Raw genomic sequence first — 16,619 nt, 5'->3', positions numbered from 1 at the left:
ATAGTGTCTCATGATCGCTTCGTAATCACTGATCAGCAATCTTGCCATTCGTTTACAATCCCCAATAATCATGGTTTATTCGGCCTTGTTCCAAACTGCGGAGTAAAACAAAATATTAGCTGCGTTCTTTATGGATATATCCACGTCTGCGAAATGGACGCGCACCAGAGCTGTGACGATCAAGTGGTGAAATATTGGTCCTCAATAATTCACATCATTAAAATATTGCATCACGCCGGGATACGAACCGCGTGACGATGAATTGTTGAAATATTGGCTCTCACTAATGCACACCATTAAAATATTGCACCACGCCGGGATGAATTGCTTTAGACTCAATGTTAATCACAAAATTAGATGAATAGGATCATGCATTTTGTTACATCATGTAGCCGCCACGTGCGACCCAGGCTGTATTTAGCTCAATGTGCATTATACTAGGTTCCATTCCCCTTCAACTTGCAATTGAAAACTGTCTGCATGTTCATTGTTCAATACCTCATAGATTGTGTCATGTTTTCAAATAGTTTTATCAATGAACAGACATTGTGCAAAAGGTCTCCAGATCTATAAGTACCATACATACATATGTACAGTACATTCAGTCCTTTCCCAGTTTTTCATTGCCGGGTGAGTAATTTTCCATATTATAAATATTGATTGTTAAAGTCACTCATGATTTCTAACAACTGGTTGGGTAGTGTAGGCTGCGATCCAAACGTGTCAGAAATCCTTTCGAATTGTTATCATAAGGATTGTTACCTGTGTGAATGCCGGTAATTGAGGTCGCGCGCATATTGAATCGACTATTGAGAATATATATTGCTGAGGCACCCGGTTTAGTATCGGGTAAATTTGGTCTCTATCTCCCTCATCGTTTTCAATTCGGATTGAAATCTTGCTGTTTGATGGCCCAGTGTGGATACTGCATGTTTTGTGACTTCCGTTTCATAAGAAATACCGAACTGAAGCGTTAATTCGAGTCTATAAATATGAATTCAATAGTATATTCATATTGAAATGAACCCGAATATTTTCGGCTGACACTCGTCAGGGGTAATCGGCAGCAACTAGTAGAGAATTGGAAAGAACTTTGTATATCAACAATCGTATCACAAAATATGACGTCACCAGCATGAAAGAGAGAGCGTTCAATGTACTATTTTTAGGTGGTACACGAACTCCTTTTGTTGACAGAGTTTTGGTTGGTGTATTTTGATAAAAGTCGACTCCAAGGCACACAAATGGAATTGTGAACGGCCCCGCCCAACGATTCGAAATCGGTCGTCTCGATAATTATTCGCACAAATCGGATTATCCAACAGATGTTTGCCGATGGCAGAGTTAATGGCCTTTGATCGGTCAGCATCAATCTTAAGCGGATGAGTTAAGGGTGAGCTTTCACTGAGCGTGATACACGTGTTCTGATAAATCTGGGGACATGTTGGTTTATGCGTTCCTGCAGACGTTTTGACGTTCTTCCCACGTATGAATTCATGGCGATGCAAAAACTGCCAAAAATAAAATCTGAAAAATGCCAAAAATAAGTTGCCCATGCAGGTTGTCAGACGGGCATCGACGTTAAACATGATCCTACACTACATCGACCTAAGTCCTCGCGATTAAACTCGCGTGCTGCTCTTGAGTCTGCTGCAAATTCAAAATTAGGCTACCGACACAAACTGCGCATAATTTATTTTAGGTATTTTAGGTTCAATATAATATCGTTTCTTCTTATGAAGACTGCTATACGTAGACCGTTCGACCAATGACCATGCTACCCGGTGCGTCTATATGAAGTGACAGAATTGATCATTCACCGCTTTTGAGTTGGCGACCCCTGGTCTAAACAGACTTTCACAACGCGCATGTAATTCTATTTGAATTACAGAGTAGAGTTTCATATTGATAATATTGGAAGCAATTCTTGATAGAGGATGCATGCCTGCGTGCGGTAGGCTAATTGGAGTTCATGATATCTACAACATCGTGAAATCATGTCATAATATCCATAGTTTACCCATCTTGGATTTAATCTTTTTCTCCTCTGGGGTCACAAAAGTCGTGTTCGCATAGTTATAAAGATGAAAATGGTATTGTATTGTTGATTGCTCTTGCACCGACCACGGAATAGGATTAGGATGCAGACAAGCAAAAACTCATTCAATTATTTTGTGGAAAAAGCCTTTAAAAATGGTCGTTTCGTAAATCAACGAGCTGCCATTCCTTCCTGTGACAAAGTGCTTGAACCGACTGAGAGCAATGAATGCGCTTGACGGGGAAACATGCCAGACCCGAACAATGGCCGATACTCCAACAATGACGCCGTGTGACCTTCTTTCATTGGGTACTCAGTATTATTGAATCTATACTGTGTATTGCTCCGGATTACCCGTTTATAGTTTAGTTGCGCTCGCTCATTATAATATCCAAGAATAGCGAGTGTATGGACGGAAACTAGATATGCCGTGGAAAAGGTGTTTTTATTGCGGTCGTTACAGTCTGTCAAACGCGTTGGCGTATTCGGTGAGGGAGCGAAGTTTCGTGAAGCCGTCAAACGATTGTTGCGGATTAAATCGTGAAATAGATGTGAATTCCTTATTTTTAATCAGCAAGAATTTTGTTAGCAACTTGGAACGCAGAGACGATTGCATTGTACAACTGTTATTGGTTATATTTTCAGTTCAAAAATACACACATTGTTGAAACTATTAAACATAGCCTAGGTATAAGAATGAAGCGAATTCTTCAAACAGGCTCGGCGGACATTTTGAGTACTGCCACATGAATTGCATAAAAAGTTTCGGCTGGCTACAATATTTTTCAATTTTCATATTTCGAATAAAACCCAAAGCACACGAGATGGATGATTGAGTCTTTCCACGTTCCTAAGGAGGTACGGTTCCACCGGGTGTATCGTGAGCAGAGGTGGTTATCATTGATACACAAGTAGAAGTAGCTGTTACCCAGTAAGTAAAAGCGAAGTCGAGGTTTACAGCCTTCCGTTGCGGAAAATAGTATCGAAGTTATAATTCTCAGTGATAAATTTTCTCTTACTGGCAAGGATCGGATAATTTCAGTACTGGAGAACACCATCTCTCACTACTCGACTCGAATTATTAGAATTAATACTCGATTCTGATTCGAGTACTCAAATCATTGCGCCCAGCACTAATTATTGCATCAGACATACATAAATATTCCAGGGTGTTTGCTGTGTCTTCACATTTTCATTTCACAGCATATTTACTGGCGACGGAAACCAACGGCTTTACTTACTTTATTTGAGTATTGCTTTCACAACTACATTCATTGCAGTAAAGAATTTATTAACTCGAAGACTTTTCGTGTGCCCCTTATCGAGAGTTAACGGCACAATAATAAGCATACAGAGAGAGATTCGAACGAAAACCAAAAAGGCAAAGTATGACGTAATAATATAATAATAAAAAATTAACGCTAGGCAAAGTCAGCTGTACTTACTTTATTACACCCAAGGTTGCATTTAAAACAACTGGTGCTTTAAAGCACTGTTCAAAAGTAAATCGTTTTTTTTTCAGTTTTATAATTGTGTAAAAATTCTGCAGAAAAAACATATAGTATGAGGCCGATTTTCACCCGATGTAGTCGATGTATACGATGCGGAATGGTTGGAACCTTTGAAATCGTCGTCGCTTCAACAGTTATGGCAGGTTTAGACATATATCATTGGCACGGAATGAATGTTTTGATGACGATGACCGCCGACTTCATATAAATGCTGTATAACGATGCAGTACTGGTTACAGATGTGTTTTAGTCCGTTTAAGGCAGGGGTCGGAAGCCTTTACCGTCAAAGAAGACTTATTTACCCTATATTTTAAATCGTCAATGTCGATCCACTCTGGCGTCACAATTAGGGATTCGTGACGTCGTGACCAAAAAACAAAATACATATGTATGTTTGAAAAACGGTCATGTTTGTTTTAAATTGATTTTTGTTTTATGGAGCCATATGTCTATGGGTTCAATATTAACACAGGTAGACCAACTGCTAGAAGTATCTGACCCCTCCACCAAGTCCACATTTTGAAACTACGAAGGCATGAGTAGGCAGCAGGGCATGGTATGGTATGGATCGAAATTTCGGTATAGAATATGGAAATTTGCAATTATGGTATGGTATGGAAATTTACAAGTATGATATGGAATGTTTTTTCCATACTCTGGCAGTTTTGCCAGAACCATAACAATGATCAAACATTCGATTTGCCATATAGATTGCATACCTCAGAAAATAGTTCACTGACAGGGTCACCATACGACCTCTTTTAAAAGGATTTGTCGTTTTTTTTTCACTAAATTGATCGTGTCCTCGGAGGACGCCCAAATGTCCTCTTTTTTTGCGAATATGGCCTCTTTTTCTAGAAATAGTATTAAAATGCGATCAAAAACTCAGCCCTGATCAGCGAACGTCAGAGTTTCGTAATAAATCGGCAAAATGGGATTCGAGTCAAAGTGATAGTCTTTTTTTAGTCAACACAGTGCTATCGGTCGAAAAGTTTTCAAAATCACCAGTTTTCTTTTCCGATGCTTCAGCTTTCAGAATTTTCTTTTTTCGGATCTCAAAATATGGTAACCCTATGACAGTGACAGGTCTATGTTAATCTGTCAAATTGCTACTCAGACTCGTCCAACCTGGTCAACATCTATTTCAGGGTTCACCAACCTTTTTGCCACCAAGAGCTACTTCTTAGGTACTGATTGACGCGACGGGCTTTAATTCACTCCCACCGTTTACCCGTGCCGACTGAATTTCCACTCTGATATTCAGAGCACTGGACAGGAATCACATTGCGGGATCCCAACGTTTCATTTTAACTAGCTAGCCACTAATATTTCTCTTGAAATCTTCAAGTACTTTGCACCACGTTTGTTTCAATTATTAATCATCTTGTGAAATACAACAGTCAACTGAAACTTTTAAATAAATCATGTCACACTTTGAACGGGACACGTGGCACTTTTCCGTGTCAATTAGAGGGAACCTGGTAGAGAGAGAGAGAGGGATGATATTCTCTTTCGCCTGCACCATCGAGATGCTTCGACGACGGAGATGCGATACGATAAGGTCATGAAGTCTGCACACTAGGGTTGTTCAAAAATAACTTTTTTTCCAAATTTCACTTGCTTACTGATAACTTGTCATGTTGCCTAAACACAAAAGCTGCACACCAAATTTGGGTCAATTTCGGCAAGTAAAAGCCGCGCAATCTTAAATTTAAATCTCGACCATTTTATGAATTTATAGTATTTATGGTGGCAAATTTCGACACTTCGATCTGACCAAACATCGTGTTCCAGGCATGCCTGAAGGGAAAATGATGCTTTTTCCACGGATGTACATTAGGGTTATGACTAGAAGAAAAAATATTTCGCCTGTAGCAGGAATTGATGAGCATTTTGGTATAAATTAGAAAAATTATAATCATTTTGTTCAAATCGAAAAAAATGACCCGCACAAACCAACTTCAATTTTCGACACTGGTCCAAATATAGAAAAAATTTACAATTCAAAGGTATTCTTTGCTACAAATTTAATCTTCATATATATGTCCTTTTGTACTTCTGGTAAAGTTCATCCATCAATTTGACTTCTTTTTCTGTTATTATGTTATTGCCAGGGACATCTACAACGCAAATATCCGACTTCCAATGGGATTTTAAGGCACTTTATCGCTGCAGGACATTCGAGCGCAAAAATAGCATCAAATAATCTTTGGTATACTCTAGAGCCCGATCGATATTGGATTTTTGGGTCGATACCGATAAAACCGATATCTCACACCTTGACCGAGAACCCCAACACATTCAGCCGATATTCAAAAGAAGTTGGATATACATAAGCACATTTTCAAAGCTTCAGAGCATTTATTTGAACATCTTTACAGCCATTGTTATATTTGAACATGAAATAAACTAGAATGGCTACATCTGGACACCTGTTAAGTGTAAGCTTGTGACATATATCAATATTCTCAATCTAGCGGTCAAAGATTATAGTTTTCTGACTTCCTACCGCCATGTTGTGAAGTCACGAGAATTGCCGATAATTTTTCAGCTTCAATGGCTGATACCGATAATTCTGTCGAAGTGTGATATCGTCCCGATATTATCGGCGAACCGATAAACGGTCGGGCTCCAGTATATTCCATCTATAGACATCTGGTTAGAATACCAGGCTTCCTGACACGCATTTGCGAGGAATAAGCATGATATCTCAAGAGATACTCTCCATCTGGGGACTTGGAAGTACCGAAAAAGCCCTTGAGCTCCATCTCGCATTGCGTAGAGATGGAGGTTTATGCCAACGGCTTAGTGGTAATCTACTATTTCCTTTGAAAGAGCGGGATGCTCTGCACAACACAGATAAACTTAAAATCATCCCTCCATCCTCGGTTTTCTAATATTTTCATTTGAAATCCTGGCTTGATGGATTGTACCAAGTTTTCGTAGTATTTTGCCATATCATCTCCAAATTTGTAGCTGAGAGTTGGATTTGTTGAGGATGTTGGATTGAAGAACTCTAATATGTGCTTTAAAGAATCGATAATATTATGTTGGCAACCAATGTATTGTGGTTTATGAAAACCCTTGCTCATCACTGCAATTTGCAGTTTCACAACAACGCCATTCCGCCGCCCAGTATCAACAGATGCTGAGTCACATATGATATGACATTTTCAAATTTTCATCATATTCCTCTAATCGGTTTTCTAGACCGCTGAAAATATGTTGAGTTGTTCTACTTTCGCCTTTTCGAACACCCAGTTCGATTTGTGTCAGACAAGTTGAAATTATACGATCTATACAGTCTACATCTAAAATCGAAATTATTTATTAATTATTTAATTTTCACTGTAAGCAAGAAAACGATAGAAATAATTCTATCTGAGCGATCAAAATTCACCAAGATACTATTTTAAATCTTCGCAATTGGAATTGTGTCAGTTAAATTCAAATCAGTCGGTATATATATTATATAGTCTGTATCTACAAAAAAGCCTATCCTTCATACCGTGAAAACTGGAAAATTTTTGTGCGGGACGTTTTTGTCTAACCAGTCTTAACTTTTGGTAATTTTGCAATCAGGACACAAAAGTTCATCGTTTGTGACTACAGGACACACAAAATTTTGAATTTTTTTTCAAGTCAGAACCCTAGTGTACATATTGATACTGGCCTGACATAGAGTTGAAATAATGAAGTTGCTAATTAATGAAAAATTATTTTGTCACTGATTTGCTGGAAATTAGTCAACGATATTGAAATAGTCTCTTTGAAATGGTGGGGATAAAATTAGCAAATACAATACTTTTAAGGCTGAAACCGGGCACCATGAAGATAAAAATGAACTGACGCTCAGGTAAAATACAGCAAAATATATTTTCGAGGTTAATGTCGATACCCGAAAGTATCTTATGTCGTGCCGATGTAGAGTTGATGAAATCAGAACGTTGTTGTGGCTGTCTTCTTCGCAATGCGTTATGATATTTGGTTTTCTCGACTCCTATACCTCTGCAAGGCGAATCTGAAGTGAAGTATCATATATGTCATTAATTGTCGCCACCTCATCCGCGTCAGCGGTGTCTTACAAAAGCCTAATAGGTGGGCCGTGCTATAAGTCGGCAATTACGGAAAATAAGAAGAATACCGGCCTGGTGTAAATGACCATAGTCGTGCAGATCATTCCCGATTGCAATCAGCAGCATTTGATTGGGCTGCTGACCGATGCTAATGCTTTTGGAACTGCGTATTTGGAATCAGTAAGAAGTTAGAATCAATCCAAACGGAGTTTGTTCTGTTCTATTAGCAATTTTCATCAGTTCAATACACCACAAGATTGTGACCCCATGAAAAAATAAGGTGTAAGCAAACATTGGACAGTGAGTTCAACATGGCGTATCTACGAGGTCGTTGTCTCAAATACCGAAACGTGAGACCAGCATCGCTATCAACCTAATGATGACCTCAGATTCCTTGAACACGCGAGATACTGGAGTTCCCTTAATATAAATGTCTGGAGAATGATGTGGCATCTCTGAAAGTCAACAAAACGTCTCGCAAGCAGTATAGTTGGCTTGCCAGCAAGGGATATAAACATTCTACCGCAGGATATTGGATAAAACAAATATCATATTGCGTTGTGAAGTCTACATCCACAAGCTTATTTGCTCTGATTACGTGAAATTCACACTGGTGCGACTAAAGATATCGCCTAAAGCCTGGGAAATATATTTTACTGTATTTTACCTGCCTGACAATTTACTTCCTCTTTATGGTCCCAGATTTCAGTGCTGAAAGTATTCTATTTGCAATGTATATCCCCATCGTTTTCAAGGGGCTCTTTCAATGTAGCTCCAGCTTATCAGTGTCATATTCATTTTTTAGTTATTAGCAATTTCATCATCCAAACTATATCACAGGCCTTTAACAAAATGTACGCGCGTGAAAAAAGCATCATTCTCCCCTCAGTCAAAATTTGCCACCGTAAATATTACAATTTCAAAAATGATCGAAATTTCAATTTAAGATTGGGCGGCTTTTACTGGTCGGAATTGACAGAAATTTGGTGTGTAACGTTTTATAGGAAACCTGAGAATTTTATCATTAAGCGAGTGAAATTTGGAAAAAAAATTTTTTGAACAACCCTACTGCACACCCGTTTTATTCTCCTCCAATCTGTCCGTGAATGCTGATCGCCCAGCAGGATAGCCGTGGAATCCGGTTTTTGAGTCTTTGGTCTGACCCGCCGGAGGATAGAATCCACGACGTACCAATTGAGAAGCAGGACGCGTCACCATTACACTATCTCGCTCGGACATTTCATGCTATCAACTAGTGGGTTGTACTCTGGTATGTAACTCGAGACTTCAACTCTGAGTGAGTAGAGCAAACAAACCTGCTGACTAATGAGTATAAGAAATCTCTCTCACAAGCAGTGACAATAACGTGGATCCCAATGGGGGTCTGGGACACCACATCCCTGGAAGTTGGGTTTACCGTCCTATGAGGGCCCAAGACCAATGTTTTGGCGGGAGCAGACGAAGTGCAGTTACGGCCTTGGATATGCATTTTAATTTGTTACAAGTTTGCGAGATTTACACAAAAAAAGCTAAATAAATTAATCAATGTCTATATTGAAAGCTCACTGGTAAGCGCTGTTACTCAATCTATTTTTAACACTGGCCCGCGGGCTACTCATCTGTTCCTGGCGGGCTATCTCGGGCCCGCGGGCACCGCGTTGGTGACCCCTGATATATTTGAAGACAAAAAGTTGTGCAACTCGCATCTGAATGAAAATAATATCTATGATAATCATCCAAATCTAAATAACATAAAAATATATGATTTGAGACCGCTGGGGCAGTACAGCGTTAAGCTAACATTTCGATGATGGTAACTTCCACTCCGTAAACTACCAACAGGGGTTTTGAAATCGTATACTCCGTGACTCAGTTACATGAATATTCATAGCAATTTTTTGAACTTGGAAGTAGTTTCCTGCGATTTGATCGGATGATCATCACGCAATATCTATTTGACATGATGCAACTTTCTAATTAATAAATTTGTAGCTTGTCTCGGAGGGACGTTACGGCATGCTGGCCTACAAAAATCGTTGCAACTTCATAAGTCGGGTTATTTCTGATAAAAGAATGGACAGTGGACACGCAGATGTTGGCTTATAAAGCTATAATGAGCATGATGGGCACATTAATGGTAGAATCGGACACTTGACCCACTGTCACGAGATCCCTAATGATTATAGCGATGTAAAATTGTATTCTAAGATATATGCTAATGCAGTGGTCGGGAACCTTTTTCGACCGAAGAGCCATATTGACCCAATACTTTTAGTTGTAACTCTCAAAGAGCCATGCATGTCAATCAACTGTCACGTCACAATTGGACATCCGTGACGAATTGGTAACACTAATATGTGGGATGCGTGGTGTGCGCCATATTAGTTTGCCCACATGGGTAGGTGGAGCCAAACATGGTCACTACAGCAGTATATACCCACCGTGTGATACGTCAGTGACGTGGGTTTAGGGGAGGCAACTGAGGTAGTGCCTCAGATGTCGTCAGGGACGGGTGAAGGAAAATTGCGAACCCTTCAATGATTATTGGTATCTTCTGTCGATGTTTATGAATGACTAGATTTTGACTATTTTTATTCCCAAAATCACGGAATTTTCATATTTATTGTTCGAAAATAATGCGCGAAAGGAGTGGTATAAGACTCAGATGAGGCACAGGCGGACCAAGCCTCACCTGGTACAGCGCAACTCATCGTAAATAGCTTAGAATTTATAATCGCTGATATTAATCAAATGTAATTGTCGCGCGGATTCTGAAAATCTGAGTATTGATGGAATCCTAATATATTCGGCGTAACGTAACGTTGCGTTACACGACTACATTTTTACGGCGGTGCTGAAAAAGTTAATAACCAATCAAGAAAATGGATAGGTATGGCGTTGTTTTTAATTTGAATTTGTAATTGAGAATGTCGTTCCAAGGCATTTTATTTCTCGGTGTGGATCAGGAAGACATTGTGTATTTGAAAATTGCCTGGTTCTACAAGTGTCGCCACGTCTGCTACAATCTTTCGTCAATCAAGGTATCGTGCAATTCAAGATTTCAAGGCGCGCTATGGATGGTAGATCGAATTCGTACGTGGTGGTAGTCGCCTGTGCGACAGCAACTTAAATTTGGGGATTTTGAAAAGAGGGCGGTACGAGCCCCTAACCCTGGACACCCCACTGTCTTGACCTCTCAATGGCATGTTTGCGCTGCCACGAGAATTATTATTCTCATCGTCATGAAAATGTACTAAGAAGTTGCTGCAATATTGATAAATTAGGTACAAAATATAAAAAATTCAAAGATCCATATGTTACACCCAAAAGGGCCCTATATGACTCGCGAGCCATAGGTTCCCGACCACTGTGCTAATGGAACAATATATTTATTTTGTGTAATTTTGCAGATCAGTGATTCCCAACCGTGGCCCTGAGGACCGCATGCGGCCCCCAGCTAGCCTTCTTGCGGCCCCCACAAAAATATTGAGAAATCGATTTGTGAAAAAAAATTATATTTATTAAGGGGGCACTTCTATTTGAAAATGATTTTTTTAGGTGTTCACGTTTGTAGTCATGAATTCGTAAAGGTAGATGCGAGCCCCATGATTCATACATTGCTGGAAAGGGCAGGAAATTTCCTTTCCAAATATGGTCTTTATGTTGTACCATGAGCATGTACCCCACCGGTACACTTACTCAAAAAATAATGAAAATATTGAACACGCGTATTAAAAATCCTAAAAACTCAAAAGTCTTTCAAGATTTTCCTTCAAATATTACTGTAGTAATAGTACATATATATATCTACAAAACAATTGAGGGATTTTCAAAAATAGGTCTTCTAATAAAATTTATGATATTTTTTGTCAGCGAACCCTAAATTTTCATTTTTTTCAAAATTCTTTCCTCTGTAAAAATTTTTCTGGACAAAATTTTGAGAAAACGCTCAATCATTTTATTATACATACCCTAACCATCATTTGTACAAAATTTCAGATGAATCGAACAAGCAGGTGCAGAGGAGATACAATTTTTGTGCAGAAAAAGTATATTTTGAGAAAATCGCGTTTGAAAAAATAAAACCACAATAACTTCGAAAAACAAGGATAAGAACACTGATCATGACATCAATGACCATATTAGTTGATTTGCATCACACATTGAACCATATATAACACAACCTGAGCATTAATAGCCGCCAGGCACATAGTCTGATGTGTCTTAGGAGTCTTGAACTCTTTCAATTTTTCACAGCGAAAGACCGTCGAGATGCAGTCTTACTTTTTTTGTCCTTCAAACCAGTTTCATTTTTGTGAAAGTGTTCACTAGCAAGTTTAGGCTTTCAAGAACACTCAAGTACCCACTACATCCAATATTCCAGTTCAGTACGGACGTAGCTACAGCACGTTTTACTGCCATAGTTCATAAGTACTTATTCTTCAGGCGCCTTGTCCCTATGGTCACGACGAATGACTCATTTTGGGATTTGGTGAATCCACCAATGCATCTTTCCATTTCAAAGATTCTTCTAAACTCTAAATTTCCTTGATCGACTCATTCTAGGCAAATTGATAGCTAGAAATGAAAACCAATCCAAGACAGTTATCCTGAAACAATAAATATTACCCAATATTGTCAGTCAGCAGTCAATGAATAAAAACAGCTGAAATAGGAAAACACACAACCTCCATCTCGACCATTTCCTTGGTACTGAATAAATGAAGCAGCCAAGTATATGAAAGCATACATGCTAGAACACTTATTTATAAGCATACAATAAATGCTACCCAATATGGTCAGTTATCAGTCAACAAATCAAAAAATAAATGAAAAAAAAAACAGCCTCACCTCGCCTGTTTACTGAGTCTGTGAAGCAGCCAAGTTTATGAAGGCAGACTGGCTAGAACACTCATTTCGAGCTCTACAGGAGAGATTTCGCCAGGTGGCGCTACTTCCACCAGCAAACGCGAATGTTGGATTAGAATGAACACGACTGCAGCAAAAATTGGGCTGTAATTCTTTTTTTTTTATAAAATGGTCCCCAAATAAAACTAGTTTTGGATAAGAAGGAGTTGTAATATCATAAAAATAAGGACATATTTGGAAAGAGCGTGAAATTTCCGTTCTAGATCGATGAAGAAAAAAAAACACAAAAAAAATATTTCTAAATAGAAGTGCCCCCTTAAATACTCTTGCTTGGCTTGGAGTCTGGAGTTTTCAATTAGGATTGCAGGAAAGTTGTGAGTAGACTGCTAAGATTACGTCACTGCTGTTTCAATGCAATGTGCCCTAACTTTCCAGTTGAACGGGCAGTACCTATAGCTATAGGTATAGATAAAGGTATTGACAGGACCGTAACTGCCGCTCCCCAAGCCCCCCAATTGGAGGAGCGAGCTCGAAGAGGGCCCAAAATTTTTTAGTGAATTAGCATAAATTATAGAGTATATTATGAAATTCTATGCAGCTTTTTCAAAGATTTTTCGCGCTGCGTGCGATTTCAAGTTTCCAAGTAGTTCAATTATTGGATACTCTTATACCAAGATAAAATACGCAAGATTTATAGAAGTGGGCATATAGGCGTTGGCAATTACCGCGCCACGACGCACGAAGACATATAAAGTTTTAGGCCATGTAATATGCGACTCCAAGAAGTGTGCCAGAACGATCGGCAGGGAGAAAACCTTGGGCGAAAAGGACTGCCCTTACGCCGACCGAAAACTTCGTTATGCATATTCAAAATACATATAGGTCAGTGATGAGCATCGGAGCGGAGTCGGAGTGGATTCGGAGCGGAGTTTTGCCGATTTTGTGACAGTCGGAGCGGAGTCGGAGTTTACTAAAGATATTTTTTCGGGGAATTTCGGAGTATTGTAACTTTTGTCTCCGATATCTTTGAATAGCGCTGACCAGAATACACTTTTGATTATGATTACAAACCAAAACACAGACAGTTGACACCTTGTACAGTTGTAATATGACGGATAACATGCAAAAATGATTGCCAAGTGCATAAAAATCAGCCATCTGCACTGCAATTGGGGACTGGAGAATAGACAATACTATATGAGGCCAACCATATTATCAGATTAATTTAGTAAAACACATTACCAAGTGTACCGTGCTTCCCACTGTTTCGGATACTTGACGAGATTCATCGGAGTATCTCGGAGTCTGGGATTGAGGTCTCCGGAGTCGGAGGGAGTTTTCCTCAGACACTAAAGTTGTCGGAGGGATTCGGAGTCTCGAAAAGCACTATCCGCTCATCACTTATATAGGTATAATTGACCATATGCGCCGAAATGACTGGCGCCGAATGTTCCTCTCTTGGCAATCTGAACGTCACGAGACAAATAGACTACCAGCCCGCAGGGAAGAATCATATTCCAGTGAAGAACTACCAATTTGAAATCGTGTGCATCTTTTAGTGTAGTATGTTTGGGCGATTCTATATTTCTTGATATAGCAGACTGGAGGTCTCGAAATAACAAATAACATCATGTCCTAAAGTCGTACCAACGGGGCCGCCCGTCCGAATATGTTTAATTATTATTTAGGGGCCCTACAGTTTCCAAGACAGCTCTACCGGTAAATCTGATTACGTGAGCAGAGAGGAAAAGTAATTGATAGCAATATATAGGCAATTCCCGATCTTATTGACCTATTTTATTTTGAATTATCGAAAATTTTCCCGCTCCACGCTGGCTCACTAAACGGGGATCCTGATTTCGTGGCAGAAGCGAACAACGGCACGGGGGGTCGGTTTATCACCCTATGCGAGCTCAAGACCTAAGTGTTTTGGGGGGCCTGACGAAGTGCTGTTTCGTTCCTGCCAACGGGTATACGCCCGAAGATGTTTAATTATTATAGAGTGGTCCTACCTTTTCAAACACAACTCACTCTGCTCAACCGGTCAATCTGATTACGTGAGCAGAGAGAGGATAAAAATTGATACCATATGCAATGCCCGATTATATTGACCGATTCAATCATGCATTATAGAAATTTTTCGCGCCTCGCGCGATTAGTCGATATAGGCTGCCTAAAATGGACACCCGATTTAGATGATAATTAGCGGTAAACAGCCATTTGGCCTGAGGGGTCTGGGGGCTTCGAAGTTCTGTTTATCGCCCTATGGGGGGGGGCAAGAGAAGCGTTTTTTGGGGGGGCTGACGAAGTGCCGTTACGGCCCTGGGTATTGATAACTAATTTACGGATAGATGTGCAACAAGTAACTCACGATTGAATACGCCGAGATGCGTACTGCTTAGCCGGCAAAAAGCAGCATAATTGGTAGTCCTATAGCTCGCGACCCAAGCGTCCGAATATTTTGAAATGTCGGTGTTTGTCGAAAGCAAGTGTCGCACTGATTCAAAAAATACGAATTGAAATCTCGCCAGGGCAATAAAACTACTCCGAAATAGCCAGCAAAGGTTGATTGTTCTGAACAACGGAAGCACGGCAACACAATGGCCAATGGCGTCAAGCGAATGATCGGAACAATGCCAATTTTCATATTTTGGTGACTATTTTGGGTTCCTTTCATTGCCTTGGTGTTCGTGCGGCCCCGGCCGTGCTCTGAAATTCTAAATTTGGCCCTGTCACCGAAAACATTGGGAACCACTGTTGTAGATGCTATCTCCGTGTTACTGCTGGGACTGCGTTGCCACACTAGTTTTGCATGACATTACATAACCGGAGTCTTTGTTGTCATTCCCAAATAATCTTGTGAATATTTTATGTTTATGATTATCAACCTACATCGCTGACATATTAAACAAAGAAATTGTGGATGGAATTGGTTCATCAGGCTGTTTCAATGGTTAATTGCATCCACAATAATCACAATATAAACGCCAGACACTTTCCACACATGAAAAATTAAACATAACCTGAGATGTTGGGCAACTGGGAAAGTATGGAAAATGTACCAAATATGGCATGAAAGAATGTTCCTCTGGTATGGAAAATTGTTAAGTATGTTATGGAACGATTGAGGCTGGTATGGAGTATGGAAATTTCCCATTCCATAACATACCATACCATGCCCTGCTTATCATACCTGGATTTACTTGTAGTTTTACTTGAGTAGCAACCCTGTTGAAATCTTTCAATGGCTCACGAGGTCATTGTGGTTTAACTGAACGCCTGTCTATAAAACTTGCATGTCCGATATACGGTACCGAGAATCGACAACGTGCCATATGTATGGAGTCGGGTTCACGAGAAGTTTTTTGGGTATTCGGTCGGCCGTGGCAAAATTATCAAACGCGAAACACGGCATAGTAGATTTGAGACACCACGTGGCAAGACTGGTGATGTGTGGAAAAGGTCATATGAACACCTTTCCTTGTTCAGAAGTTGTCTTGGATGATTATAATATCATAATATCTGACCAAAACATCGGATTTTTGAATACTAGTCGATAGGGTCAAGCCTGCCTATGACGAATTTCGGAGGAAAATCCACTTGCACTTATTGTTTCCAAAACATTTACCATCTTCTCAAATATATGATTGACTAATATTGGCAAGAACGCTAGTGCTAGTACACAGGGCTTTGGAGCCGGAGCCGGAGCCCGGAGCCGGAGCCCCGGAGCCGTGCATTTTTACCCGAGCTGGAGCCGGAGCTCTACATAAAATTCAGTCGGAGCCGGAGCGGGAGCTCTACATAAAATTCAGCCGGAGCCGGAGCTGGAGCCAGTTATTTGAGGGGTAGCTCCGGCTCCGACGTATTTCATAAGATGCTATTATATATGCAACAACCATATCTGCTGAGCTCACATAATTCAACAGCGGGCCTTCGCGAAATTAAGAATCTTTTCCTCTATTGCGCTACCTTTTTCGACTCACCATGTTCCTGGGGATTTAACAACAGAGCAGTCATATGTTCAATGTTCAATTTTCATACATGAGTGCCGAACCTCGGTATGCGAAATATGCCTGTGAATATTGTTGGTATTCGGCATACCCGCAATTTCATCATCAGCACAAC

At 39.9% G+C, this 16,619-nt stretch overlaps 3 protein-coding genes across 4 annotated transcripts in view; 2 read left to right on the top strand and 1 right to left on the bottom strand.

Annotated features, from left to right (window-relative positions):
* Positions 1–2,861, top strand: part of LOC145440729 (trace amine-associated receptor 7e-like) — a 69,646-nt gene extending 66,785 nt beyond the window's left edge. The window contains exon 7 of one of the 2 annotated variants that reach the window (XM_080318465.1): positions 2,502–2,861. In XM_080318465.1, the coding sequence (XP_080174591.1) occupies positions 2,502–2,706 (205 nt within the window). In that variant the 3' untranslated portion in view covers positions 2,707–2,861. The remainder of the gene's footprint in view (positions 1–2,501) is intronic. The other variant, XM_080318468.1, reaches the window with a different exon arrangement.
* The window catches only part of LOC145440732 (WD repeat domain phosphoinositide-interacting protein 2-like), a 227,720-nt gene that overhangs the window by 143,020 nt on the left and 68,081 nt on the right, over positions 1–16,619 (top strand). The window lies entirely within an intron of this gene.
* Positions 1–16,619, bottom strand: part of LOC145440738 (ryncolin-1-like) — a 154,862-nt gene that overhangs the window by 123,909 nt on the left and 14,334 nt on the right. The window lies entirely within an intron of this gene.

Source organism: Botryllus schlosseri, chromosome 6 (genome assembly GCF_051294905.1).
Source record: "Botryllus schlosseri isolate E-star chromosome 6, Bs_hap1, whole genome shotgun sequence".
Taxonomy (NCBI): Eukaryota; Metazoa; Chordata; class Ascidiacea; order Stolidobranchia; family Styelidae; genus Botryllus; species Botryllus schlosseri.
Note: the sequence above shows the minus strand (reverse complement) of the source record. Positions and strands in the feature narration are given on the sequence as shown.